The following is a 26,149-nucleotide window of genomic DNA, read 5'->3' on the forward strand; positions in this document are numbered from 1 at the left end:
ATCAGAGCAGGAGCACGGCGCTCTCCGGGCACATTTGGGTTTCGGGAACGGGAATCAGCAGACTGTCAGCTGACGGGAGGACGCTACCATTTCGCTGTGCCGCCGTGCAGCGTGGAACAGGCCAGCGCATCCCCTCCCTGCCGGAGCACAGGCGCAAAGCATTGAGTCATCCTTCAATGCCAAGCCCCAGCTGGTCGGGGCACCACAAACAAAAGGCATGAAAAATCAGTAACCACTCGAGTAAACAAGTTTTTATCACCATCTCTCTGACCACAGCCCCGCTGGTTTGAAGGTTTCCCGGCTGCAGCCGGTGCCGGCCCGCATTTGAGTGGCGGTGAGCCCGCAGCCCCCGCAGGGACACACGGCCGCCGCCCTCCCCGCAGACACAGAGCCCCGCTCCGACCGCCGGGGCTGCTCGGGGGTCCCCGCGCCCGGGGCTGAGCGTGCGGCGGCCGCGGGGCCCCGGGGCAGCCTCGGCCTGGGCTTCAGCACCGCGGACAGCGGCGGGGAGCGGCGGGGAGCGGAGCCCGGCCGCACCGAGGGTCCCGGGGAGCGGCACCCCGAGACCCCCGAGGAGCGGGACCCGGCGGCAGCAAAGGGTCCAGGGGAGCGGCAGCGGGGCCCGAGGGTCCCGGGGAGCTGAGCCCCGCTTGGCCCAGGGTCCCGGGGAGCGGCACCCAGCCCGATGCGCTGCCCGGCCGCGGCCCGGCCCCGGGGCAGGGTCTGTGCCCGCCCGCCGCCGCCGCCTCGGCGGAGCTCCCCAGTTCCGGTCACGTTGCCGCCTGTTTACGGGCGGCGGGGCCGGGCCGGGCGAGGCGGGGCCGCCGCAGGCAGCGCGGGCAGCGCGGAGCCGGCGCGGCCCCGGCCCGGCCCGGCCCGGCCCCGGCCCCGCCGCCCATGACGCCCAGCGGGCGCCCCGTGGGGCCCCGCCGCTCCCCACAGGTAAGGCACCGGCCGCGGGCCGCGGGGCGGGCGGGCGCGGGGCGGGCGCGGGGCGGGCGGCTCCCGGGGCTGCGGGCCGGCCCCGCACAAGTTCCCGCAGCCCCGCCGTGCCCGTTCGGGAAGTTGCCTCTCGCGGTGCGCGGCCCGCGGGCGCTGTGGCCGCCCCTGCCCGGCTGTGCCGCCGCCGCCGCTCGGTCCCGCCGCCCCCCCGAGCCCCCGGGCTCTGCCGCCCGCTGCGGAGCGCGGCACCGGCACCGGCACTGGGCAAGGCCGCTGCCAGCCCCAGCCCCAGCGAACGCCGCGCCGCGGGGGCCCCCGCCGGGAGCAGGATCGGCCCGGAGCGGCGCTGAGGGCCCGGTTCCGCTGCCGGAGCGGAGCTGCATCCATAGCGAATTCCCTCGGAGCCGGGAGGAGAAAGCACGGACTTGCCTTCAGCCTCCGCAGCCCCCTGACGAGCGTCACGGGGGCTTTTCCTCAGGCGGTTGTGCTCAGAGAATTGCAAGAAATAATAATTTATAATCACCATCTGTATTGATTTTATCTGTGAATAGATGCTGACAGATAATGAATAGCAAACAGCGCTCCGAGTGTAATTGTGCCTCTGCTGAGAACAGGGAAGGTTTCCCACTGACTTTTCCAAGGCCAGGATTTCACCTCTGGTTTCTATTCCTGGCATCGCCACTGCCTCTGTGACCTTCTGCAAGTTTCTGAGCTTCCTGCTTGCCTGATTTCCCTACATTTAAAGATACACTACCTTAGTGGCACAGCTGCAGTTTATATTATTTGAGCTGTAAATATCAAGCACTATGGATTTCTAGTGTGTGTCAGAGTTTATTCCTGTGTATGTTTCAATGTGATGGAGAAGAGGTTGCTGGCAGCCACAGCAGGACAAATTATCGACCTGTTCCTGCAAACCTCATGCCCCCTGACTCCCAGCTAATTTGCCATTTATGTGGAATAATAATCACAGATAAGGGCCAGACCACGGTGTGACCATGGTGTGTGTACAGAGGTACACAGATATGCAATACTGCATCTCCCTTTCAGATGTATCATTGGGATGGAGGGTTTTCCTTGGCTCAAAGCTTTGGGATTCTGATTTACATTGAACAGCAGACTTAAGCAGAGTTTTGCCCTGGAAGCAAACTCTCAATCAACCTGTCTGTGCAAAGGAAATCATCTCTTGGTAGACTTGCAACTGAATTGGTCATTGTAGCTGCTCCAAGAAGCTGCTTCAGTCATTTTGGTTTGTGAAATAAGAATTTGATAAATTGGGATGAAATTGTAAATCTCACTGGGGTTTTCCCCCAGCATTTGAAAGAAGCAGCTGAAATCAGGACTCCCAATATTCTTGTGCCAAATGTCATGGTTGCATAGTGAAAGGACAAGAACTGTGGAAAAAAACGTGGTTTAGAGGCAGGTGCACAGGAAGGCCCAGCAGCTGAGACCATGCCCACGGTCACTCCCCGTGGGGAACTGGAGGGGGCTGAGCCCAGTGCCACCTCACAGGTCTGTGCTCAGAATCTTGGGGGATCGGCAAGGGAACCTTGTTCCTGGAAAGCTCTCGGTGGTGGAGCAAAGCTGTGGATGTCCAGTCCCCAAAGCAGGAGAGAACTGTTTAGCCAGAGCTCTGCACGGAGCAGGGGCCAGCTCAGGCTGTAGGTGTCACCTTTGAATAGGGGCAAGCCACTCTGCTCAGCTGACTGCTGCCTCCTTTGCTGCTGTGTGTGCACACGTACAACTCTCAAAAGCACAAGGGCACAGAGCATCCTTCAAGCTAAAGAGGACTACTATCACTTACTCTTGGCTTTTATTATGAATGACATTGTTTTCTACGGTTGTAACCTCATACATAACTCATCAAAATCACAGAGTGCAGTCACTGTGACAGTTTCCACCACCAGTTGTCTTGGCATCCTTAGAACTAGTCTGGAAAGGAGAAGTAACAGCTACAGCACAAGGGAAGGATCAGAGTGGGGCACCAACCGTGTCCCTACCCACTGCAGTACACCCATCCTGGGAGCCACACTCAGGGAGGGATCAGAGTGGGGCACCAACCGTGTCCCTACTCACTGCACTACACCCGTCCTCCTCCCGGGAGCCTCATTCGCCCAGCTGGGGCAGCAGGAGCCGCTGGCAAGGACAGCCCCACTCACCATGCTTTGGCTCTCGTGCCTGTGGCACAGGGTGAAGGTTCCAGCCATGGTTCACTGCACAGGCTTTTGGACATCACCATTGTGGGTGTCCTGAAGCCTCGGCACAGGGAGTTCTGGTGTTACCAGCTGGGAGCTGGTCACCCTGTAAGTGTTAAATCAGCCAGCAGCAGCAGCTAATCCTTATTAACTCCCAACACTGCCCAGGATGGAACTGTGTGAAATGACACAAGGTACACATCAAACTAAAGGCTCAGGATGCTGCTGCAATCCCACTTGCCTTCAGAAACTTGGAGGGAGGATACCAGCTGCTGAGAGTTTGGTGCTGAACTCCTTTGGGGTAAAAGGTGACACTGCCCCGGTGACGCAAATGCTCATCTACTGCCCTCGGGTACAGTTAGGGACAGTCCAACACTGATGTTACTGAAGCCTCAGGATGAGATTGCGTCTTCCTTAACAGCTCTGGCTCTTGCATCATCACCTGTTAGGCACAGCTGTGGGACCTGCAGAGGGGACAACACGGCCCTCCCATGGGGCTGCAAATGGTGAAAGAAGCAGCCTCAGGTCCCTGGAATCTCTGGAGAGCTCCTCCCCTCGCTGCTCTTGGGCAACAGCACGACTGTTTCCAGCTTTGTCCTCATTTCCAGTGAAGGCAGCTCCTGCCCTGCTTGCCTCTGTGTCCCACCCCTCCCTTGCTCCATGCCCTCAGTACTGGTGGGAGGTTCGTGGCTAAACAAAACGAGGTGCTCGCTCCCTCACATGGGGCTTCAGATGTTCCTGTCACAAGCTGACAGCTGCTTCTCTAGAGAAAACATGAGTCATGTTGGACAGGCAAAGCTGATTCAAACCCACTAAGGATTTACCATTGCAATTCTGGAGACAGACTTCTCTTCCCGCATACACAGGTAAATTATGAAGGCTCTTCGCTTCCAAATCAGAGACAACAAACAGATCTCAAGTTCAGATTTTTTTCTTTGACTTTTTTTGCAGCTTGAAATCTATAAACTATTTTAAAGGAAAACATTTTCATTGGTTTTAAAAAAAAGAACAATTTCCTACTTAAGGGGAGAAGTGAAAGTTCAATGGAAAATTTGCAGCCATTTCTACTAAAGACATTTCTACTAGACAGAACAAAGTGCTTGAAAATAGCAGTATGTGTCCCCTGGGCTTTGGCCAACCTACTTTCTGATGTTTCCTGAGATGAGGAACACAACTCCCATCAAGAAGCTCAGCCCACCATGGCCAGGGCTGGCAGGAGGATGTACCCATGGTGTGGTTTGCATTCCTGGTCTCTGGCAGATGCCAGATAACTCCATAACTCTTGCACTGGCATCAGGACATACTGCCCTCCAAGGAGGATGGCCTGGCCAGCCCCAGCCCCCTGGCACAGCTGGGTTTGACACCTTCCATAAGGACAACTACAGGACAATGCACTTTGGATCATTTCTTTACTAGCAGGTTGTGTGCTCAGCTGTCCCCAGCCAGCCTGCCCCCCACACCTCATCAAACACAGGAGACCTGACTGTCCCAAATCTACAGAGCCTCTAGCAGGAACAAAGCTTTGACCTTGGGGCACTGCCAAGACCACTTACTGAGGGATTGATCGTAAATGCATTCCGGGTGCAGGAATTGCAAAATGCCCTATGTGACCATGCCAGGGGTGCTGGAACAGTGGGCCACAGTGCTCGCTTGGTTCTGCAGTGTCTGTAGAGAGAAAACTGGGAACAGCTGCCCAGGGACAGGACAATGCAGTCCATCCCTCAGGCTTGTGGCATATAGAATCATTTAGGTTGGAGAAACCTCTCAGGTCATTGAGTCCAGCCACTCTGCCAGGTTACCTTCATTTGCTGCAGCTTCCCTCCTTCTGGGCTGTGTGTAGGGAGCAAGGACAGATTCCACACACCACAAAATGGTATTTCCTGGGATAAAGGGCTCTTTCAGGGGCTATTTTTATCTCCCTGTGCAGCAGGACAGGTGGGCAGCTTTGGCAGCTGCTTTGCCACAGCCACTGATGATGTGGGGACGGACCCCAGCGCAGCCCAGCCCAGCTTGGCTGCCTGGCACAGCCTGCCAGCAGCTCTTGTCTGCCAGGCAAATTACCAGGGAAGATGTTCCTGCTCCTGGAAGACAACGTGACTCTCCCAGCCATGCAGTGCTGATCGGGTTAGACACAGCATATTGTATTTTTCATGTGCTGGATCGCTCGCTGCAGTTGCTGCTGTGTAATGTGGGGCTTGTCAAGTGAGAGCCAAAATCGTCTCTGGTGCAACTCCCACCTGGGGACAACGAGCAGCAATCCTGTCCCAGATGCATCCTACTCAGTGATGAAGTATTTCCTAGGGCCAATTCAGAACAGACATGCATGCTGTGATGGCAGGGTTCATGCAGCAGGATTTCCTGCCTGTGCAGTCTCAGAGCGGGCAGGACAGGAGCCGGCCCCAGAGGCACTGCAATGCGAGAGGGCTGAGGCCGTTCCCTGCATCAGCTGAGCAGGGCTGCTTTGCCCAGAGCCACAGTGCCCCTGGAGAGGGTTGAGGAGAGGAGGCACCACCCTGCACCTCTGTGAGGGGCTCACACAGGGGCTCTGCCCTTACAAGGGCCCCGGGGCTGGGGCACTGCTGCACGTTTGATCACCAGCCATCTCCACTCCCTGCAGGCCTGGACTGTGAATTTGGTTGCGATGGAGACCGTGTCCCTGGAGCACCAGATCCAGAGCGTGCAGCGGCACATCGCTTTCCTGAAGAAGGAGCAGATGGAGCTGCTCCACGCCCTGCACCTGGAGATCCTGCGCCTGCAGAAGCACTGCTCAGGTGAGCGCTGCGGCCCCGGGGATGGGCGCTGAGAGCTCCCGGAGCTGCTCGGGCAGGGAGGCTCCTGCTGGCAGCCCGGGGTGCCCACAGACGGGCTCAGAGCAGGCTGCAGGGCGAGGCTTGGGGCCCTGCACAGCTGCAGCAGGGTCACAGTCCCCTGCAGCAGTGGTGGCTGCACAGCCTTCTGCCACCACTGGAACTCATTCCAGCTTGTGCTGCTGCTCTCATCAATAATTCAGCCATAGCTAATTACTCCTTGTCTTCCAGCCTCTCATTCTCCCAGGTTCCTGGGAAACAAAGAAACGTCTGCACTGATAAAATTGGCTATTTTTCCCCATCCTTTATGAGCTTTTGCTGTTCTGTTTCATTGTCTTAATGGTTTCATCTACAGCCTCTTCAGGCAGACAAAACAGTGGGGTTCTCCTGCCTAATTCAGACTTGGGGGGATCTGTCCCCACAGGCTGAAATGAGCCACTGCACGGTGATCTCCCCTTCCCAGTGTGACCCAAGGACAGCTGTACCTGACCAGAGGGGTCCTGTCCTCCTGGGTGAGCTGTGTCTTCTGCCAGGAGTGCCAGGCAACCCCTGGGCCGTTTGAAGGAGCCTTTCCTGACATTTGAGTGTCATTATCTGGGAGGCTGTTTGCAGGAGGAGAGTAGAGTCTTTAAGTCAGTTTTTCCTCAATGTGGCCCTGTGGAGCCTTGCCTGCTGCCCTGGCACTGTTGTTTGTGACTTTTCCACTGTCCCCTTGGTCTCTCTGAGGTACCCCTGTGGGAAAGGCTCTCCCTTCCCCAGAGGTGGTTCTCAGCTGCCCCTCAGGGGTCATGGGGATGGTACTGAAGCAGATCAGCACCAACCCCCTGGCTCCAGCACAGAAACTGGGACCCCAGGCTGTGCATCATCCCTGCACTTGCTCAGCAGAATGATGTCTTTGGAAACAGGCAACTGCTTTGGTTTTCATTTGAAATATATCTGAGACTCCAAACCTATTATTTTAGCTTCAGAAAAATAGCACAACAATGACCATTGATTCCCACTGGGGCAGTCAAGAGTGCTGAATGCTTTCCAGAAACTGCATTACGGTCTCAGGTACTTCTGCCTCCTCACTACAGATTTGTTCTCCAAGACAGACAGGCAGAGCAGCCTCAGACAAGCGTTCGGTTTCAGAAGGATGGCAGTGATGAGGATTAGAGTCAACACAAAAGCAGATTAAAAGAAAAATGTAGGGCAAAGATTAACCATTTGAACTCATTTTCAGGGGAAAAAATAGCCCCCAAACAGCTGAATGCTGCTGCTACCACTCTCTTCCTCTGCTCAGGGCTGTGAGTGGTTGGGTGGGCTGCGATAAATAATTCAAAAGGGACTGTCTGTAAGAGTGCAGGGTAAAGTGAACTGCAGAAGGTCCCTGAGCTGCACTTTGTGACCTGGTGCTGTAGCCTGGGGCTAGACAGTGAGCAGGCAAAGGGCAGCAGAGAGGAGGCAGCATGTTGGGGCTGGTCAGGGAGGTAGGCGCTGCAGCTCCTGAGATTTGGATGGTCCACGTTGCCCTGGAGCAGGGCCGCATCCTTCTGCAGGCACATCGTGCTGGGACGAGGCCATCCCTGCTTGCGTCACGTGCAGAGGCAGTGATCAGCCTGGAGCAGTAAATTATGAAATGCTTTGGGTGGCAGCTTACACTTTGGTCTATTTTCAATCCATTGCTCTGCTCTTTGTCCTGGTTTACAGTACTGAAAATGGTTCAGCAGCTCTTTCAGAAAAATGAAAGGCAGAGGAGTAGAGCATCCCACAGACAATGTCTTGGCCATGAGGCTCCCTAATATCATATAAACTGCCAGAATTGCCTATTTTTAGCTCAGCCTGTGGCTGGTGCTCCAAGATGGCCACACTTCCACGAAGGCTGGGCAGAGATATCACTGCAGCCACAGTGATGTCCAGTGCCCCAAAGGGAGCAGAGGAAGACATGGGGAGCACAGAGCGGGTGGGATGCTCCTCCTCAGTCCTGCTGGATTTCTCTTCCAGAGCTCACCCATGACCTGGAAATGAAGGAGCTGGAGGCCCGCCAGCAAGGTAAGAGCACAGCTTTGGGCACCAGATGAGGGGGAGCAGCTGTGGGTGCAGGTGTGGCCGCGGCCAGAGGGGCCCATCGGGGCTGCAGGGGGCACAGGACCGTGCCGGGGGGCAGCGGGCTGAGGGCAGCGCTGGAAGCAGCGTGCACAGCCTGCGGGTGCTGCCCGGAGCCCCGCGGCCGGCAGGGGCTGCTCTGGGAGCAGCCGGGCTCCTCTCCCTTCTCTGCCCACAGATGAAACAGAAGCTCCTCCCTGGCGCTGCCTGGGCACAGTGCCTGGCACCGAGCCCCAGCTGTGCTCTGTCCTCAGTGCCAGGGCAGCGGGTCCCAGGGTGGGTGCAGGCTGCTCTCACTGGGGCCAGCGGGATCCCTGGCACCCTCACGCAGTGTCAGGGCTGGCTCCATGGCAATTCCACACTGCCAGCCCTCCCATGGGGTCCCTCCTCTGCACCTGAGGGCTTTGCTGGCAGAGGGCCTGGTGCCCAGCCCACCGGGTGCCATCACCATCCACAATGCAGCGAGTCTCATCCCTGGTGCCTGCCCATCCTTCAGCCTTTCAGAGCTGCACAATCACTTTGCCACATTTATGGGGCAGCACCTCATTTACGATGCCATCAAATGATTGCTCTTCTAGTGCCGTTCATGCAATAATTACCGCCTGCAACTGCCTCCCTAAGACCTCATTACAAAGCTGCAGAAACACTGAGGAGCTGAGGCTGTAAGTGGCTGCCAATCACATCATAAAAAGCAGATTATTGCAGAGGATGGGAGCAGGCCTGGGCAGGCCTGGGAGCGTGGGCAGGTGCCAGCCTGCACCCTGCCAAGGGCTGGGTGCTGGAGCAGGCAGCCAGGGCTGGGGTCAGGAGTCCTCAGCCCTCTTTCTGCCCACTGGGCTTGGCTCCAGAGCCCCAAGCTGCAAATTCCCCAAGCTACCAATTCCCCAAGCCCCCTGGCCATCCTGCCCCAGGACAGCATTCCCCAGAAGTCCCTCCCGTCCCAGGATGGAGGCTCCTTCCCTGCTGAGCATGGCCCAATTCCTCTGTAATAGTGAATTAGCATCTCCATCCTGACTAACCAGGCTCTGGAATCCCAGGGCTTGAGGCCAAAAGTCCTCCAAAGTTGGGCTGATGGTTTCCCTGCACCTTTTCTCTTCCAGCCCGTGTGCTCCCCCACACCCTCTGCACACATTCAAAGTCACTTTTAGGGTGAAAAGCTACTTACCTAGGGAAATTTTAAAATTGCAGCAAGGTAGAGGCAGCAGGTTCCATGGCAACAACATCCTCCACTGAAACTGCCTTTGCTGTCACCCCGCATTTGGGTGTTACACATGCCGGGGTTGCTGTGCCTGTGCTGGCAGTGAGCCCGTGCTCGGGCAGCTCAGGGGGTTTTTTCCCGACTTTAAGAAGCACCCAAGCAGCCTCAGTGGCACTGCTGGGACACGCTGGCACCACGGAGCGGTCAGCAGGCGCGTCCCGCCAGGAGCAGCGCGGCTGAGCCCCGCTCCCCGTCCTGACCCCTCTGTGCCCTGACCCACAGATGTCCTGGACCGCGAGCTGGAGGAGAAGTGCCGGGCGATGGAGGCGCAGCTGCAGGAGAAGGAGAAGGACAACCTGGAGCTGCGCAAGGAGCTGCAGCACAAGGAGACGCTGGTGGCCGCGCTGCGCTCCAGCCTCCGCAGCAAGGAGCGCCGGTTCCTGGAGGAGCTGAAGCGCCGGAGCCACCGCGTCACCATCCTCGACACGGAGCTGCAGAAGCAGACGGAGGCGGCCGCCTACCTCTCGCTGCAGCTGCACGCCACGGCCCAGCGGCTGCCGGGCCCCCGGGCGGGCGGGCGGCCGCCCCCCGAGCAGGCCCCGGCCGAGCCCCGGCCCCGCCGCCGCGGCCACAGAGCGCCCGCCCGGCGCCCGCCCGGGGACGGCGCCCGGCCCCGGGACCCGGCGCAGGAGGAGCACGACGCCATGCCCGACCCGGCGCTGTTCTTGTACGCGCCGCGGCCGCACGGCCCGCAGCGCCCGCCGCCGCCAACGGAGCCCCCGGCCTCGCCCCGCAACCCGGCCGGCGCCGCCGTGGCCTCCCGGGGCCAGCGGCCTCCCCGGCAGGAGCCGGCGGCTAGGGCCAGGTCGGCCAAGGGCGAGCCCAGCAAGAGGCAGGGCTCTGGTGCCCACGGTGCCCACGGCGCTCCCCGGGCCCAGGAGTAGCGGCGAGGGCACGGCGCGGCCCCGAACGGCCTGAGCCCGGCGGCACCGGGCGGCGCCGGCCGAGGCTCCTTCCCCATCCCCGGTGGTGAGGAAGGGGCGGCCGAAAGCGGAGCCCTGCACGCACCTACCCGCCGGCAGCCAGGGAGGGTCCCCGAAAGGTCTGAGCCGGGGATGTCACCGGCGATGCCGCGGCACAGGGGAGCGTCCAGCACCCGGGCTGCGAGGGGGACACGTCCGAGCGCCTGTCCGGAGCTTGCGAGGGAAAAGGAAAGAGAGAAAGAAGAGGAAGCGTTTTTGAAATGAGATTTTCCTGCTGCCCTCAGAGTGGGCGCCAGGATGGTTTCCCTGGCCCGGGTGCTGGGAGCGGGCACAGCCGCAGCAGCAGCAGGCCGTGCAGCACACGGCCCGGCGCGGTGTGAGCCCAGCCCGGCCATCGTGGCACCGGGCACAGCACCAGCAGGGCTCTCCAGAGCGCAGGTAGCCGGAAGAGGTGGATCCCCTGGGTGACGGAGGGAAGCCCTTCCACAGAGACAGCGCTGCTGTGCTGGCCAGCCCTGTCGCACACTCCCCGTGCAGCAGTTTGGCTGTCTCCAACACGGATTCCCCTCATCGCGGTCGCACGCAGGACTCGGACAAGGCAGCCGGACAAGTGCCGGGATTGTCCGTCCTGCTGGACACCCCGTGGCTCCTCGGCCCTGCAGCCGGGCTCCACGTGCTGCTGGAGCAGGGCTGCACCCCGTGCTCCTCTCGGCACCAGCACTGTGGTTCTCAGTCTCATCCGCAGCCAGGTCTGGGCTCGCTGCTGAGGGCTGAGCAGCGCCCGGTCCTCCCACCCGTCCTTCCCAGCACAGCGGCCATACCCAGCTGCCTTCGCCCCGCCGGGGCAGCCTTGCCCCATTTCCACCCAACTGTCAGCTTTACAATCTCTCCCTGGGTGTTGTGAAACACCGTTGTAGGGGAGGGCTCTGCTGGCCGGGCAGGGCGAAGGTCACTCTGCTGCGGTGCTGCCGGACCCTGCTGCCCAGGGTAGCTCCAGGGGCAGGTTTCACACTGGCGTGTGGCTGCCAGCCTGGCTGGCCGGCCGGGAGCGGCCCTGCCTGCAGCCAGCGGCCTGCCGGCCCGTGGGCAGCAGCCTCCCGCAGGACTCCCGGCCCCCGCGGCTGCTGTGGGCACGAGGGAGCTGCAGGGTGACATCCGACCCCATTTCCTTCCAATTCAGTTTGAAACCTCTTGAAAGACATCATCCTCATAGACTAGCGAGGCTTGGCCTGCCCGCACTCACCCTCAGTGTGCCCGTGCAGTCAGAGCTGTCTATTTTTGTAGTCCAATATTTATATACTCTATTAAAATGCTTTATGAGATTGACAGTAGCAGTCGCCAACCAGCTCTTTAGTAAAAACAAACTCCAAAGCGTATGAGCTGCACTAGCAGGGCAAAAATTAGTGGCTTTTGTACCTTTTCTTTGGCTGTCATGTGACTAGTCAGGCTTTGGAGGGCACGACCTGAGGGTTGCGACTCCCCAGCTGCTCCCATGGTCCCGAACACAGCCCTGGGCTCTGGGTTTGGGAAAGAGCCCAGCAAAGCCACGCTGGGCAGGGCTTCCCTCACAGTGCCCAGGCAGCAGCCAGGCCGAGGCGTGCAGCTCCTGGGGCACGGAAGCTCCAGCGGGAAATGTTTGCAGCCCGTGAGGTGCCTGGAGGTGCTGCCTGGGCGATGCAGAGCCCCAGGAGGCCCCAGCTCTCCTCGCAGGCCGCAGCAGCCGCGGGAGGCTGCAGGAGCCCGGCAGGGCCCTCACAGGCCGTCCCTGCAGAGCTCCCCGTGCCCAGGCCGCCCGCACAGCTGGGGCAGGTGCAGGGCAGCGCGGGGGCTCTGGTAACGCCCTGCTGGGCGCTGAGGAGCAATTACTCGAGGGAGAAAGCCCTGTGCTCCCCGGCAAGGCTGCAGAGTGCATCCTGCTGTTTCCCTCTGCACAGTGACCCAGGCAGGCTCTGCCAGGCCCCGCTCCGGGTGAGCTGGCTGTGCTGGGGCCCTGCTGTCACCCACCCTCGGGGGCACGGAGGGCAGGTCTGTGAGGGGAGCAGCCCCAGGGCTCCAGCGGCACAGTTCTGGGAGTGTTGTCCCCGTATTGGCCTCTGGAAATCGCTGTTTCTCTCAGGTTCTGAGAGGTTCCACTGCAGATTTGTCTCCCCTGTCCTGCGGTGAAAGAGGCGATGCCTGTCCCTGTGTGCTCGGCTGTTGCTGCAGCTGGGGTGTGCACAGCTCCTTCCCGTCCTTCCTAGACAATCCTGATAGACACACCTATATGTTGCATCCTTATTACAAACTTCTTCATGAGATCATGGTGTTTATGAGTGAGCATTGAAGAGGGAGAAGTATGATCCTTCTCCTATGTAAATACCTTCTTAGCAATCATCATCCGTAGTGCCTAGTATGTAAATGAAGCAGCCCCATCTGAGCTGCAGGGCCTTTCCTCTCCAGCAGTAATCAGCAGCTTGCTCAAGGATTGATCTCATTGCAGTGCCCCATGCCGGTTCCTGCCCAGCGGGGCGGGTCTGCAGCCCCGCGGGCGGGCAGGCAGGGGGGTTCCCCAAGGGAGGGAGAGCCAGCACCCTGCGCCCCCCTTCATGCCAATGTTATGTGCTCGGAGACGAGTCGTCAGGGTGAGCCCTGCACTTTTCCTTGGGCACATTTGCCTTGGAGCAGGAAGGATCAGCTCTTGCGTGCTGTACCTGCTTCAGTCACTGCTGCTTTTCTTAGGGGGGAGGGAAGCTCTAGAGATACTATATATACACTTATATATATATATATATATATATACACACATACATGCACTTGTTTTGAAGGGAAAACACTGTATGATTGTAATAGAAATAATGTTGAGATAAATTATTAATAATGTTGAGATAAATTATTTTAATCTTTGTATTTATATAAAATGATCAAAGAGATCAAAATGATCAAAAAAAAATCAAAAAGACAGTATTCCTATTTTTTACTGAGAAGGCAGCTGGAGCCACCAGGAGCCTGAGAGCCCCTGGGGCCCAGGCAGGGCCTGCCCTCCCCTCCTGGAGTGGGGGGCTCTCGTAGCCTCCCCCCTTAGCCTGTAAGTGTCACAGGGATCTGCAGGTGCATCAGTCAGTGCTCTGCACTCCTCGGGAGTCCAAAGGGCGCGCACAGCTCCGGCCTGCGCCGCGCTCCTGGAAGCACAGACTGAGGAGCACAGCGACGGAACGGGCAGGGCTTGGGGCTGTAAAGCTTAATGATTACACTGGAAATGGAAGCATAGCAATAACGCTCGGTTGTTGAACGTCCTGTGTGTGTGAACCACCACGTGCTGAGAGCTGTCTATAGACCAACAGCCGGGCTCCTCTCCTCTGCACCCCCTTCCGCTCTGCAGCTCTGCAGAGGCTTGTGGATTTGATGTGTTGGTTTGCTAATATCTCTTTTCCTTATTATTATTATCATCATTATTTTTCATAATGCTATCTTCTGAGATAGGGATGTCTGAAATGCACCTTGCAGCAGGTGTGAGGTGAGCAGTGGATGGGGGAAGATGCACCCGCTGCACTTGCTGTGGCAGAGCCAGTCCTGCAATGGGGTGCATGCTTCCCTGTACTTATTTAACCCTGGCAGATTAGTCAGGAAGTTCTTCTTCTTGACCCTGTTAACTAAAAAGCCATATTTTCTGAATGTGTTTGCTGGGGCTAATCTAAGCACTCCCAGGCGTGTCCTTCCCATCCCCACTAGGCTCCCAGCCTTCCCACTGCTTCATGGCTCTGTGCTGAGACAGTCTGACCTGGGCCAGGCCCAGGAAAGGAAGCTTTCTGTGAATTGCCTTATGGCAGGCCAAGCCAGGTTCATGCCCAGCTGATGGGTGCTCTGGAGGGACTGAGGGGTGCTCTTTGCTCAGTGCCCAGGAGAGATGGCAGTGGCACAGCAAGAAACATCTTGCCTGAAGTGGCTGGAGCCAGCAGTGGGAAGGGATTGCTCTGCTTTTCCCAAGTTCTCCTCAAGCTCTGCACACTAGGAAGGTAAATCAGCAGCACAACAAGGGACTTTCATTGTTGGGGGTTAGGTGAACCTTTCGGAGTCCTTGTGTCCAGCCTGGTGAACTGGCTCCTGCACCCCAATGAAGCCACACCAGCCTGCCTTTCCCAGAGCAGCAGCCCTCGTGTCCCAGCAGCCCTGCTGAGCCAGTCTAGCTGTAGTGACGCCGCAGCCGCCTCGCTGCACGCCTGTTCTTGTCACCCTCTTGCACTGCCAGCGCCTGGCTGCCAGCAGCACGGCAGAGAACTCCCTTACGCCTCTGGGTTGCCTCATGCAGGCATCTGAGATCTGTGGATAAGATCAGCAGTGCCTGCTGGGTGAGCAGGAGGAGCCCAGCAGCTGTGGAGGAGAACCAGACACCACGGCCAGTTAAAGCACAAGGATCAAAGCAGCATCAGAGCTGCCCTTTGCTCCCCAGGGCCCCATTTCTGCCTCTGTGTCCTCCTGGCCAGCTCTGGCCGGCAGGACACTGCAGTCCCAGCCCCATGGCAGGACACGGAGGGTGGCACTCGGTACTGCCACCACATCTGATCCCTTCGTGTCACCCTCCCTCTCCTCGCACCTTCGGGCAGGAACAGGGGGTGAAGCTGCCAGGGTGTGTGAGAGATGCACCCAACCCACACCCAAACGGTGCCTGGTCCTCCCTGGCCAGGGTGTGGTTATGCCTCCTGGCTCTTCCCAATAGATTTCAGTCATCTTGCAGCTTCCAAGAAAGCTCCCCTTTCCTGTTGTTGCAATTATCGCAGGAATTAGACTACCAGGCCCTGGGAATGCCCCAAATCTTTGCATGTCTCAAGCAGCAGAGGCTGTGGGCACAGCCCTGAGCTGCACCCCCTCGGCCCACAAGGACGAGCCCTGTCTGTGTGTTTCAAGGTCACTGTCACCCCGGTGGGGTGGGGACGTCACCTCTGCCTGGCCAGAGCTGTGCTGGGACCCCTGGGAGGGCTCAGGCAGAGAGATGGGGAGAACAGCACTTCTGGTCTCAGCTCCCCTGGTCCCAGAGCAGCTGTGGTTTCGTTGCAGCAAAAATATTGTCCTTGGCTGAGTCTGTGGAGCTCAGTGAGAACAATAAACGCCTGTGCCTCATGCTGGGGAGGGCCGCCGCAGAGGGACAGATGCCAAAGGTTTGACACTGCTCTGCTTCATTTGAATGTTCATTTTGCTACATGCCACCATTTTTGCCAGGATGATATTCTTGTCAACTTTGCTTTTTAACCAAATGCTTTTCAGAATGTGTTAACACCCAGAGACTAGAGAATGGAGCTGTACTTTAGAAGTTGTTGTAATATGCCTTTTTCTTAATAAAGAGACTGAAATCTGCAGGGTGGTGCTGTCCTACCCCAGAATGCAGGACCTCCAGCACAAAACAGAAGCATCTCTGTCTCTGTCCCAGGACTGGCTCCTACCTCACCCCCCCAGAGCTCTTCCACAGCTCTGGGGAGTGCTCAGAGGGACACCCCAGTTCTTGCAGGGGCCCTGCAGATAGATGGGGGGATCATTATCAGAATCTGAGTGCCAGGCCAAGGAGGAATGAATGGCTTCCCACTGCCAGAGGGCAGGGTTACATGGGGTATTGGGAAGGAATTTTTCCTTGTCAGGCTGGGGTGGGCCTGGCACAGGTTGGCCAGAGAAACTGTGGCTGTCCCATTCGTGGAAGTGTTCAAGGCCAGACTGGACAGTGACACAGAGAAATGGGAAATAAATTCTCCAATCAGTTTGTTTGGTTAGAAAGTTGACATTATTCAGTGCTGGTCATGTGGGGGATTGTTCCACCTAACATGTATGGCAATCAAAACTTTTCACAATTTATACATTTTAGCAAACAAAGTAATTAGTGTGCATTGGCTACAAATTATGTAGTTCTCTTATTAATTAGTATTCTCTATTAGTTAATGATTCCCCGTTTCCCATGCGGATTGTCTTTCTCCTCCTTTGGGTTGGTTGATTTCTAGCATCAGTGGTCTGTGAGTTGATGGCCACAGCCCCCCCCACCAGAATTACCTTCTACGCATTTGGAGCTGATTTCAGCACAATCACTGAGTCTGTTTTATTAGTAGTTCCTTATCTTGGGGAGTCCAGCCAAACGTCCTTGTGGCCCATAAATTCTGCACTCTTTGTGTCCATTATTAACGGTAACATCCTTCCTCTCAAGCTATGTTAACTGCCTCCCCCAGGTCTTAGATCACTGAATCATGTCAAGCCCTAAACTTTGCTTTTCTAACACATGGACATCACTTGCAGCTTGCTTGTTAGCTAGTATGTGTTTCATGGATTAAATATAAATATCCTTTCCTGTTGGTTAGGCTTGAAAGTGACAAAGATCAAACGTTAAAGAATATTCTTTTTTTTTGTTTGGTTGGAATTTTTGTTTTGTGTTAGTTGTGATTTTTGTTGGTTTTGTTGTTTTTGTTTGCTTTGTTTTTTGTTTGTTTTGGTTTTTTACCTATCACCAACCATTATTTGTTACAATTAAAGATTTTCCCAACATTTCCATCCACGGCTGCAGACTCCTGTTTAAAGGAATACAACCTGTTGGGTACTGCGGGGCTCGGAGCCGCCTGCACTGTGGGAAGGTGTCCGTGCCCAGGCAGGGAGTGGGACCAGGGGTCCCTTCCAGCCCAAACCCCGCTGTGCTGTGCTCCATGAACGCCCCGGGCCGTGCCCGTGTCCGTGTCCGTGTCCGCGGCGCTGCGGGGCGGACGGGCCCGCTCTGCCCGCACTGCCCGCCCCGGGCAGGGGGCACCGCGGGACCCCCGGCTCCGCACGGTGACCTTGCGGCCTCGGGCGGGACGCCGGGGGCCGGTGACCTTCCCCGGGCTTTGGGGGAGTCTCCCTGGGCCGTACCCCGAGTGCCGCGGGGCCGAGCGGGGCCGAGCGGAGCCGAGCCGGGCTGTGCGGCGCCGGGCGGGGCCGGGCTGTACGGAGCCGAGCGGAGCCGGGCCGGGCTGTGCGGAGCCGAGCCGGGCCGGGCTGTGCGGAGCCGGGCCAGGCCGAGCGAAGCCGAGCGGGACCGGGCGCTGCGCGCGGCTTGCGGGCGCGGCCCCTTTAAGGCGCTGCCAGCGCGCAGGGGTTGGGCCCTGGCGGGCGCCGTAGCGGCGGCGGGGCCGCACCACGTGGGCGGGCGGACGGCGCTGTCCTTCGGCGGGCCCATGGTCATCCGAGCGGGCGAGATGCCGCCGGCCGCCGTGCCGGCCGCGCAGGGCGCCGAGCAGCAGCAGCCGGCACCCCGCGACAGCCGGCCCGCCGAGACGCAGCAGCGCCCCGGTAAGGAACCGGGCCGGGGCCTGCGGCGGCAGCGCGGGCCGGGCTGCGGCGCCGGGGATGCCCGTCCCGAGGATGCCCTGAGCAGCGGTGCGAACCCACCGCTCCCTCTCAGGCGCCGGGGCTCTTGGCTGCCGCCGGGAAGGTCGCGGGGGTGTGCGGGAGCGGGGCCGGGGCCGCGGAGGGGAGCCGGGCCGGTTGCGGCAGCTCGGGCGGCTCGTCCTACCCGGAGCCAGCCCGGCGGAGCGGCCCGGGTGCGCCCCGCGGCGGGGCCGTGCGCCCGCGGCCCGGGGGCTCCGTTCCTGCCGGGGAGTCGCGCCGGGGCCCCGCGCCCCCGCCCGCCCCGGGAAGGCTCCCGGCGGCGCCGGGGCTGCGCTGGCTGCCGAGGCCGGAGGCCGCAGCGGGGCCGGGCCGCGCGGTTCCGGGTGCCGTCCCGTGCCGCAGCGGGGCCGGGCCGCGGCCGGGGCCCGGGGCAGCCGCGGGGTCAGGCGGGGCCCCGGGCCTGGGCGGGCCCGTCCCGGCGCAGCGGGAGCCCCGGGCCCGGTGAAGGTCACCTTCATGGGGCCGCTCCACCGCGCGGCCGCGGGGGGGCCCGGTCGGGAGCGCCGTAACCGGCCCGCGGGGAGCTCTCGGCCCGGGGGCCTCTCCCGGAGCCCGTGGGCGCGGCGGGCGCTCCCGGCCCGGGCTGCAGGAGCCGAGCTCGTTCCGGGCACCGCGTGGCGCTGCCCGCGGGCGGACATGCCGGTCCCGGGGGTGGCGGGCAGCAGAGGGCTGGGTCCTCCTGCAAGTTCGGGCTGCGGCCGCCACTGACATGTTAGACAATACTCATGAGCAAGAGCTTTCCTGGAAAGGGCAGAGGCTTGTTCGACATCTCAGCTGGAAATTGCAGGTTTAACTAGTTACTTGCCGGCTGTTCTTGCTCTGTGTCGGAGCCTGAGTGGCTCAGGGCTCAGGCCAGGCTCAGGGACAGCGTGCACACCTCCATGTCCTCACTGTTCTCAGTGCCAGCTCCTGGGCTGGCACCGACCCTGAGATGCCTCCAGCTGCCCTGGGTGTGCTCTGTTTGGTGTTTGTACCTTCAAGAACTGAGGAGCCTGCGTGCCTATCTCAGGCTCAGCTCTGTTCTCTGGTCTCTAAAGCAAAAGGCATGGAAGCAGTGTGGCTTGTGGCTGGCCTTCGTCCCGAGGCACGTGAATCCCCTGACTGACCCACACGTCACTTCCATCCCCCGCTGGTTTTATGGTGGATTTTTGAAGTTTGTCACCTGAAGCAAAGTTCACTGGCGTTCGGCAGTGGAGCAGGTTGGATGCAGTTCAGCAGTGGGAAGCTCAGTGCTCGTAGCCTCCCCCTCTCACCCCCGCGTTGGATTTTGGAGCAAGTATCACGCCTGTAGTGCCAGCAACCAGGTTAAAAAGTTATGCAGTGTAATCTCTGCTTCTCCAGCCACAATTGATTGCTGAGGGAGGGTGGAAGGTGAAAGAATACTTTCGGCATGGCACGTGGAGTCCGGGGAGGAGCAGAGGAAGGTCTCGCCTGAGAGCAGGGCCAGCCTGGCCACTTTGGCATCCGCCTCACAAGCTCTGGCTCCTGGCTCCTGCTGTTCCCACTGCTTGTGTGCCCTGCAGAGCACCTCTGTAGGCAAGCACTGGCTGTGTCTGGGGGCAGCTCTCAGTACCTGGAGTCATGGGCAGGCTGTGAGTGGGCTCCTGGCTGCAGAACCCCCCTGAGCTGTGCCAGGCACCCAGGCTGCCGTGCTGGGCTCTGTGCCAGCTGAGAGGGCTGATGGCTGCTGCTCTCTTCCTCCAGCCTAGAAACTGTTGAGGCTGCTCTGACCTCCTGAGTGCAGGAACACACAAGCATGGACAGTTGGCGTTCCTGTAATGATTTCTGATGGGGTCGGTTTGGGGTTGTTACCTTTGCTATCAGCTGGTGTGAGATCAGACAGCCATTGTGTGCAGCCTTTCTTGGATTACTTTTATTCCTAGTCTTCTCTGCATTAGAACAAGTTTCTCACATACAAGTTTAGTAGTGTTTCTAGCTAATGCAAAATGCCTTCAACTTTGCTGCGCCCAGATTAGTTTTCTCGTGGCTCAGTCCCTCTGTCCCCGAGCTCCCCAGACAGCCCTGCTTTCAGACACATCTTCCGTTAGAGCAGCGGAGAATGCAGGTGTTAGTGGAAAGTGCTGTGGAGGCAAGTGTAGCTGTGCACTAGCAGCAAGGTCAGAAGGCTGATTCTTAATCTGGGGATCTGCTATCGCTGTCAGTTCCCCAACCTTGGAAGTTTAGTGGTGTTTTGGAAAGGACTGAATTGCTGGCCATCGGGGTTTTTAATACACAGCTCTAGCAGGCTTGGGGGGGACAATTTGGAGGAAAGTTGTGCAAGAGAAATCTGATCACTGCTACAAGGTTAAGAAGAGGAAAGGACTGTGATAATGCAGCATCTGCGTGGCAGGATGAGGGATGGGAACCCGAGGGAACTGTGTTTGGGGCGGTTCTGCCAGTGGGATAAGAGCTCAGCTCCCACTGGAAGCTCTCTGCTCTGCCTGAGCAGCCTTGCTCCTGGGTTTCCCAGCTGAAAAGTGGAAGTAAGTAGGTCAGGAACACGCACTGAGATAAATCCACCTGCAGACTCAGAACTGCCTCCTGCACAGTAAAACCAGCACCATGTTGCAGAGTCCTGTGTTTACCTTCATTGTCTGTACATGACTAAACTTGGCAGCACACTTCTCTTCTGGCGCAGCTTCCCAGCACTTGCTTTGCTTTCCCTGCATTGTGCTCCATTGGTTGTGCTGGAAAGTTGTTGTTTCTAGAAGCTTTACAGGTCTGAAGTTCGTGCATTTTTTTATTTGCATTTGGGAAGCAATGCCAGTCCTTGGGACAGTGCTTGGACAGTGTGCCAAAGATGAAAACCAGCACGTGGTTCCTCCTGTGGTGGCATTGGCTGTCACTTTTGGCAGCAGGTCAGGTTTTTGCCATAGTAGCAAGGCTCTCTCAGGATTAGCTTTTGGTTGGCATGTTTTCTAAAAAAGCATTTCCTTAGTTTGTCTTTCACTTTGAAGAGAAAGTCTCTACTCCAAGCTCTTGAAGAGGCTGCAGGCTCAGAGGGGTTGTATGTAGTTATGTGCAATGACATAAAACTGCAGGATCGTGGATCTTGCCCGGAACTCCAGCGGATTGGATTAGCCTGGGACTAGCCCTGCTCTCCAGGCTCCCCACTAGCCAGCCTCCTGCCCTTGGGTTTGGATGAGACTGGCAATGGTAATGTGGGTCCTGGCTGGTAGCAGGCCGTGCCGTGCCGTGTGTGCCCTGTCTTTGCTGTGGGTGTCCCCGGAGGCTCAGCTCGGGTCAGGGCACTGAGCAGGCCTGGGTGGGTCGCTCGGTGTGCCTGGGGCAGCAGCTTTGCGGGGCTGCTGCTGGCAGAGCTCTTGCAGAGCTGCAGGAGCTGCTGTCCCCTGAGCCGTGTGTGGCCCGAGGGCCACGGCTGCACTGCAGGGCAGCCCGAGCTGCTGAGGCCATCCAGCTGCCAGACCTCCCCTGCAAACCCTGCCCAGACAACAGCAGGCTGGTTCCCTGCTCTTGCTGTCCCAGTAGTTTCTGAAACTAAGCCATGTGCAGGGGTAAAGCGCGGGGACTTGGAGGATTATCGGCTGGTCCTTGGTTTCTGTCTGAAATACAATTCCTTCCTTCAGCTCTCTTGAAATTTGAGAAACGTGTTCTTCCTGACACAGTTAATGTTTTTGTTGGTACTGGTCTTTGCACTTTGCATTAGTCCTACTCTTTGTGCCTGATTTCTGTGATGTTTGAATTGCGTGTTATTGTAGCAGGGTCACCCAGACAGCTAGTTTCAAGGCTAGGTCCATGTAAAGTTTTGGCCAGATAGAAAGTGTACAAATGAGTTTAAATGTAGTTCCCAGATGTGGAGAGTGCAGGGTGCCAGATGCAAAGCAGAAGGCATTTCAGCACCTGTAAGTGCCCACCTGTAGGAACCTGTGGGTGTCCTGGGGCTTGGCCCTACCCAGAGCACTGCAGGCTGCAGCCTCACCGCGCTCTGCTCTCTCTCCGAGCCAGTCTCAGTGGTGTGAAGCTGCTGAGAAATAAATGCAGAGCTTGTACCTCTGCCCACAGATGTCTTAGAACCAATTTGAGTTTAATGATGCCATTAGAGCAGCTCTAATGTTTCACTGTGGTCTCTTGTTAAAAGAAGTCCTTGTTGTACCTAAAGTAGGAAGTTCCTGGGAAGCTGTGGTTTCCACAAGGGACGCAGCGCCACGTCTCCCACTTTCCCTGATGGGATGTCCTGCGGAAATGTTTTCATTAGGGCCATCTCTTGAGCTAATGCCTATTCATTTAGTAAATTTATTCGGATTCATTAAACTACTTATTTAGCTTCATTTATTATCCAGCTAAAATTTAATTTCCATTTGCTGTACTGACACCAGCCTTCACAGGTTAGAGCTAACACATGCACTCTCGTGAGCTTGCTTTGGCTGCAGTCGAAGAAATGCAGCTCAGCTTCATGAGACCTGACCAGGTACTTCTAGGAGATTCGTCCTCTTCCCAGAGTCTCTTTGTGAGGAGGAAGAGTTGAAGCTATCAGTACATGTGAAGTCCTTCAAAAATCACAAATCACAAGAGAACCACAATGCTCACGTGATCTGAAAGTTGGTGCTGGCCCATGGCACTGAGGGGTACCCAGTCCTGTGTGTCCAGAGCTCAGGGGCCTGTCCTGTGCCAAAGGAGTGATGCCTGGATGGAGGGTGAGGAGCCCGTGGCCGTGGCACAGCCTCGCTGGAGGTGTGAGCAGTGCCCTGCTTGGCCACAACCTCCCCGGGCCACCTGGTGCTTGGAGGAGGCTCCAGCTCCATAATCCCTGCTTCAGTTGCCATGGTTTTCTTTAAGTAGCATGGAGAGAGGAGAGGTGCTAGGGGATTGCATGTGGTTTTGTGGTTTGCTGTGTTTTATATGGCAGAGCAGCATGAGAGGAGAGAAAATTCATCTAGAAACTACTGACTGGTTCACTGCCTGAACGCTTTGTGCTCGCCTGCTTAGTATGGATGGCTGTGCCGGGCCCGGGCGTGCCATAGTAACTGCCCTGGCCTTGTAATTCAATGCATCTCACTTGCTGGGGTTTGGCACAGCGCTCGTCCCAGGCTGCACTGGTGTGGCCCTCGAGGTCGGGCTATTTATAACTGCCTGGTGCGGGCGGCATCCCCCGAGCGAGCCCGGCTGTGCTGGGCACCGGAGAGCGGAGCCGGGGACACGGCCGGGGCGGCCGGGCCTGAGGGTGCCCGGCAGCACCGTGGGGAAACTGCTGCAGGCCAGCGTCCGGTTCTGGGGAGCACAGGACCTGGGATCTGCTCGGAGTCAGCGGCTGCTGCTGTGTCCCGCCTCGCTGGGGCCACGCAGGCATTGTCTCTGGAGAGAGCGCCTGACGGCGAGAAGGCAGCGTGGGGACTGCAGCGTGTGTGTGGAACACAGCTGACTGTTCTGATCCGCTGCTGCACGAGCCAGGCATGGGAAACAGCCTCTTTGCAAACTGCTGCAGGCAAGTCACCGATCTCCTCTTCCAGCCACGCAGCTCTGGCTCACCCGATGAGAGGTCGCCTCTCTTGCCAAAGTCTCCCACAAGCTGCGGTGTCGTCCCGGAGATGCCAGAAGCTGCCCAATGTGCTGGGCTGTATCCAGACATCATCCCCAGTGAGGCGGTGACTGGAAGCCTGCAGAAGGGCACTGGATACATCCAAGACCTCTCTGAGACCAAGGACAAAGAAGGAATGATGACAGTTTGTGATAAGAGCGGTTCGAGACCTGGCGTTGGCACGGTTGGCCTGCTCCAGCAGACAGAGGCATCCCATGCAGTGACTGTCCTTCCAGCCGACCTTGGGGACAGGCCGGCAGGGCTGGTTGATCATGCTCAGTCACTTGAGGCCTGCCAGAGCTGTGTGAAACTTGAGGACAGCGGCTTAGCCCACAGCTGGTGCCGCCGGGAGGAGCACGTGGCAGCAGCTGACGGCAGAGCGGGCCCTGGAGCGCATTCCGCTGGCCAGGGCGAGGGGCGAGCGGCCGTGCGCCCGCACGCAGCCTTGGTGCCTCTGGACAGCGTGCTCGAGGGCAGAGCTCCTGCTCCCTCCCCAGGGAGCCCTGGCACACCCTCCTCTGCTCTGCCAGCTCAAACTGCACTTGTGCTGCCTGTTCCCCCTGGTGAGGTGTCACCTGAGGCTCAGAACACAAGTGCTGGTTCTGTGACAGAGCCTACTGCCTGCCCCAGCAGAAGGTCAAGCTCCGATGCTGATTCCCAGGCCCGCGTTCTGCCCTCCAAGCAGCAGCAGAAGAAGAAGAGGAAGAAAAAGAAGCTTCCTCTCCCAGGTGCTGTGTCCTGCTGCATGGAGCCCCCACACCGTGTGCCCCTCACAGGGGTGGGTGGCTGCGTGTGCCTGTGGGATGGGGCAGCACAAAGGAGAGGGGAGGGGTGCAGAGGTGATGTTGTAACTTCACAGGTGAAGGAGGAAGGTGACGAGGTATCCCATCTGGGTGTGTACCACAAAGGGACCTGTCTGTGCCTTGTTCATGTCAGCAAAGCAAACCTAAGGGCGTTTTGCTTGTCTTTTCCTCAGTTCATAAGCTAAATCCCTCTTTTGTTTGTGACTGCAAACGTGGTCCTTGTAAAGCATGGGAGTGGATCTGCGCAGCCTAGCCTGCAGCAGCTTGGGAAGCGTGCAGCTGTGAGGGACCAGCACAGGGAGCCTTGGGCTTCCTTCAGCTCTGTGCAGGTTGAGGACAGGCCTGAGCTGCAGGGGTGGAGCAGCTCCATCAGCTGTGCTGAGGATGGGATGTTCCTTCTCTTCCTTCACCCAGTGCATTATTGCAGTGCAGTGGGGACAGTGGCCCCGGCCATTTGGCCCCTCAAAATGGCACTGGAGCTGATAATAGGAAATGCATTCCAAAGGTTGGTGCTGGTAAAGTAGGGGGTTTAATTTTGAGTTTTGTCCCTCTAAGAATTTCTCCAGTTACTAAATGTAGGGAAGGAAACTCCCCACTGACAGAGCAGTCCCTGCAGACCAGGCTAACTCCCAGCAACACAGTGTCGCTGACTTTTGGATCCAATAATCTTTGAAAAGGATTTGTGTCTGACTTTGGTTTAGAAGATTTGTTTGAACATAAATCAGTTATTAACTAACCCTTCGCAGGATCTGTGCTGTGTGCAGCCAGCAGGTTTGGGTTCAGGTGTGCGCCCTCCCTGGTGCCAGGATCTTTGCAGGGGTTTGCCAGGTGCCGCTGCCACAGCCTGACTGTAAATAGGAAGCATGATTAAAGTAGACCCTGTCACCTTGGCGTGTGAACTCCTTGTCCAGGCAGAGATGAAACCTAATCCTGTGTCTGATCCTTTGTGCCAGGTGCCACGGGCAGGTGCAGGTCGGTGCGGCGGTGCCAGGCCACGCTCTGCTCTGTGTGTGTGCAGGGATTGCTGCACTGTGCTCAGTGCCTGGCTGTGCTCTGCTGTGCTCTCTGTGCAGGGATTGCTGCGCTGTGCTCAGTGCCTGGCTGTGCTCTCTGTGTGCCGGGATTGCTGCGCTGTGCTCGGTGCCCGGCCACGCTCTGCTCTGTGTGTGTGTGTGCAGGGATTGCTGCACTGTGCTCGGTGCCTGGCCCTGCTGTGCTCTGTGTGTGTGTGTGCAGGGATTGCTGCGCTGTGCTCAGTGCCAGGCCACGCTCTGCTCTGTGTGTGCCGGGATTGCTGCGCTGTGCCCGGTGCCTGGCCATGCTCTGCTCTGTGTGTGTGTGTGCAGGGATTGCTGCACTGTGCTCGGTGCCTGGCTGTGCTCTGCTGTGCTCTCTGTGTGCAGGGATTGCTGCGCTGTGCTCGGTGCCTGGCCATGCTCTGCTGTGTGTGTGTGTGCAGGGATTGCTGCGCTGTGCTCGGGGCAGCAGTGAGAACATCGTGTTCACCGTGTTCTCACCGTGAGAACACCACCAGCCAGCACAGGCCAGAGCTCGGCAGCCTCTGCCACACCTCGGGTACAAGCTGCAGCTCGAGTGCAGGAGGGTCCTTGCTGGGACACTGGCACATCCCTTGGAATGGCAGGGGAGACCAGAGGTCACAGCCTTCAGTCGAGACCGCAAAGCCGCGTGTCGAGGCCGACGTGACCCGGCAGGGATCTCCGTGCGCAGCAGGAGCAGGGTGGTGAGGGGAGGAGCGCCGGGTTTGCCCCCGGAGCGGGTGGAACCGCTTGCCTGTGACTCAGACACCTTCCGTGAGCCATGTGGGGTGCAGCGAGAGCCCAGCCTGACACGGCTGCCCACCTGGTCGGGGCTTGAAGTGGCAGCAAGGAACGGGAGAGAGAGAGAGGTCTCTGCGGGTGTCCCTAAGGTGTTCCTGTGCCTCCTCCTGCTGTCTCAAGTAGGCTGAAATCCTGTGAAATCCATGAGTGCCCCGTGATGTCCCTCCCTCTGCGCCAGCGCTGCCGAGGCCGCGGCACAGTCGGCACAGAGGGTGAGAGGAACCAGTGACCCACTTTAGGGCAGCTGGGTGCAGCTCTGCTTCCCTCGGGAGCACATCAGGTGAGTCAGCACCCAGCAGGCAGCACGGCCTCCAGGCCAGCTCGTGCTTCCTTGAAACATACCCATTCTGTGCAGAACCCCTCTGGAAAGCCTTGCCTGGCTCACATCCAAGGG

The 26,149-nt window shown here is 58.3% G+C and overlaps 2 protein-coding genes across 4 annotated transcripts in view; both read left to right on the top strand.

Moving 5' to 3' along the window:
* Positions 1-484: 484 nt before the first annotated feature.
* CCDC92B (coiled-coil domain containing 92B) lies at positions 485-15,535 on the top strand. Of its 2 annotated transcripts, none has more exons than XM_074556791.1 (4): positions 485-942; positions 5,752-5,905; positions 7,925-7,972; positions 9,507-15,535. In XM_074556791.1, exons 1-4 carry the CDS (start codon positions 898-900, stop codon positions 10,166-10,168), a joined length of 909 nt encoding a protein of 302 aa, XP_074412892.1. In that variant the 5' UTR covers positions 485-897; the 3' UTR covers positions 10,169-15,535. The 2 variants fall into 2 exon arrangements, with proteins under 2 accessions (XP_074412892.1, XP_074412891.1); XM_074556790.1 differs by having other exon boundaries at positions 788-942; positions 5,733-5,905.
* A 1,307-nt stretch (positions 15,536-16,842) lies between these two features.
* CLUH (clustered mitochondria homolog) overlaps positions 16,843-26,149 on the top strand; it is a 33,157-nt gene continuing 23,850 nt past the window's right edge. The window contains exon 1 of one of the 2 annotated variants that reach the window (XM_074556786.1): positions 16,843-17,479. In XM_074556786.1, the coding sequence (XP_074412887.1) occupies positions 16,858-17,479 (622 nt within the window). In that variant the 5' untranslated portion in view covers positions 16,843-16,857. Of the gene's footprint in view, positions 17,480-22,837; positions 23,843-26,149 lie in introns of those variants that run through there. The other variant, XM_005491957.4, reaches the window with a different exon arrangement.

The sequence above is a fragment of the Zonotrichia albicollis genome, chromosome 22 (assembly GCF_047830755.1).
Source record: "Zonotrichia albicollis isolate bZonAlb1 chromosome 22, bZonAlb1.hap1, whole genome shotgun sequence".
Classification (NCBI taxonomy): Eukaryota; Metazoa; Chordata; class Aves; order Passeriformes; family Passerellidae; genus Zonotrichia; species Zonotrichia albicollis.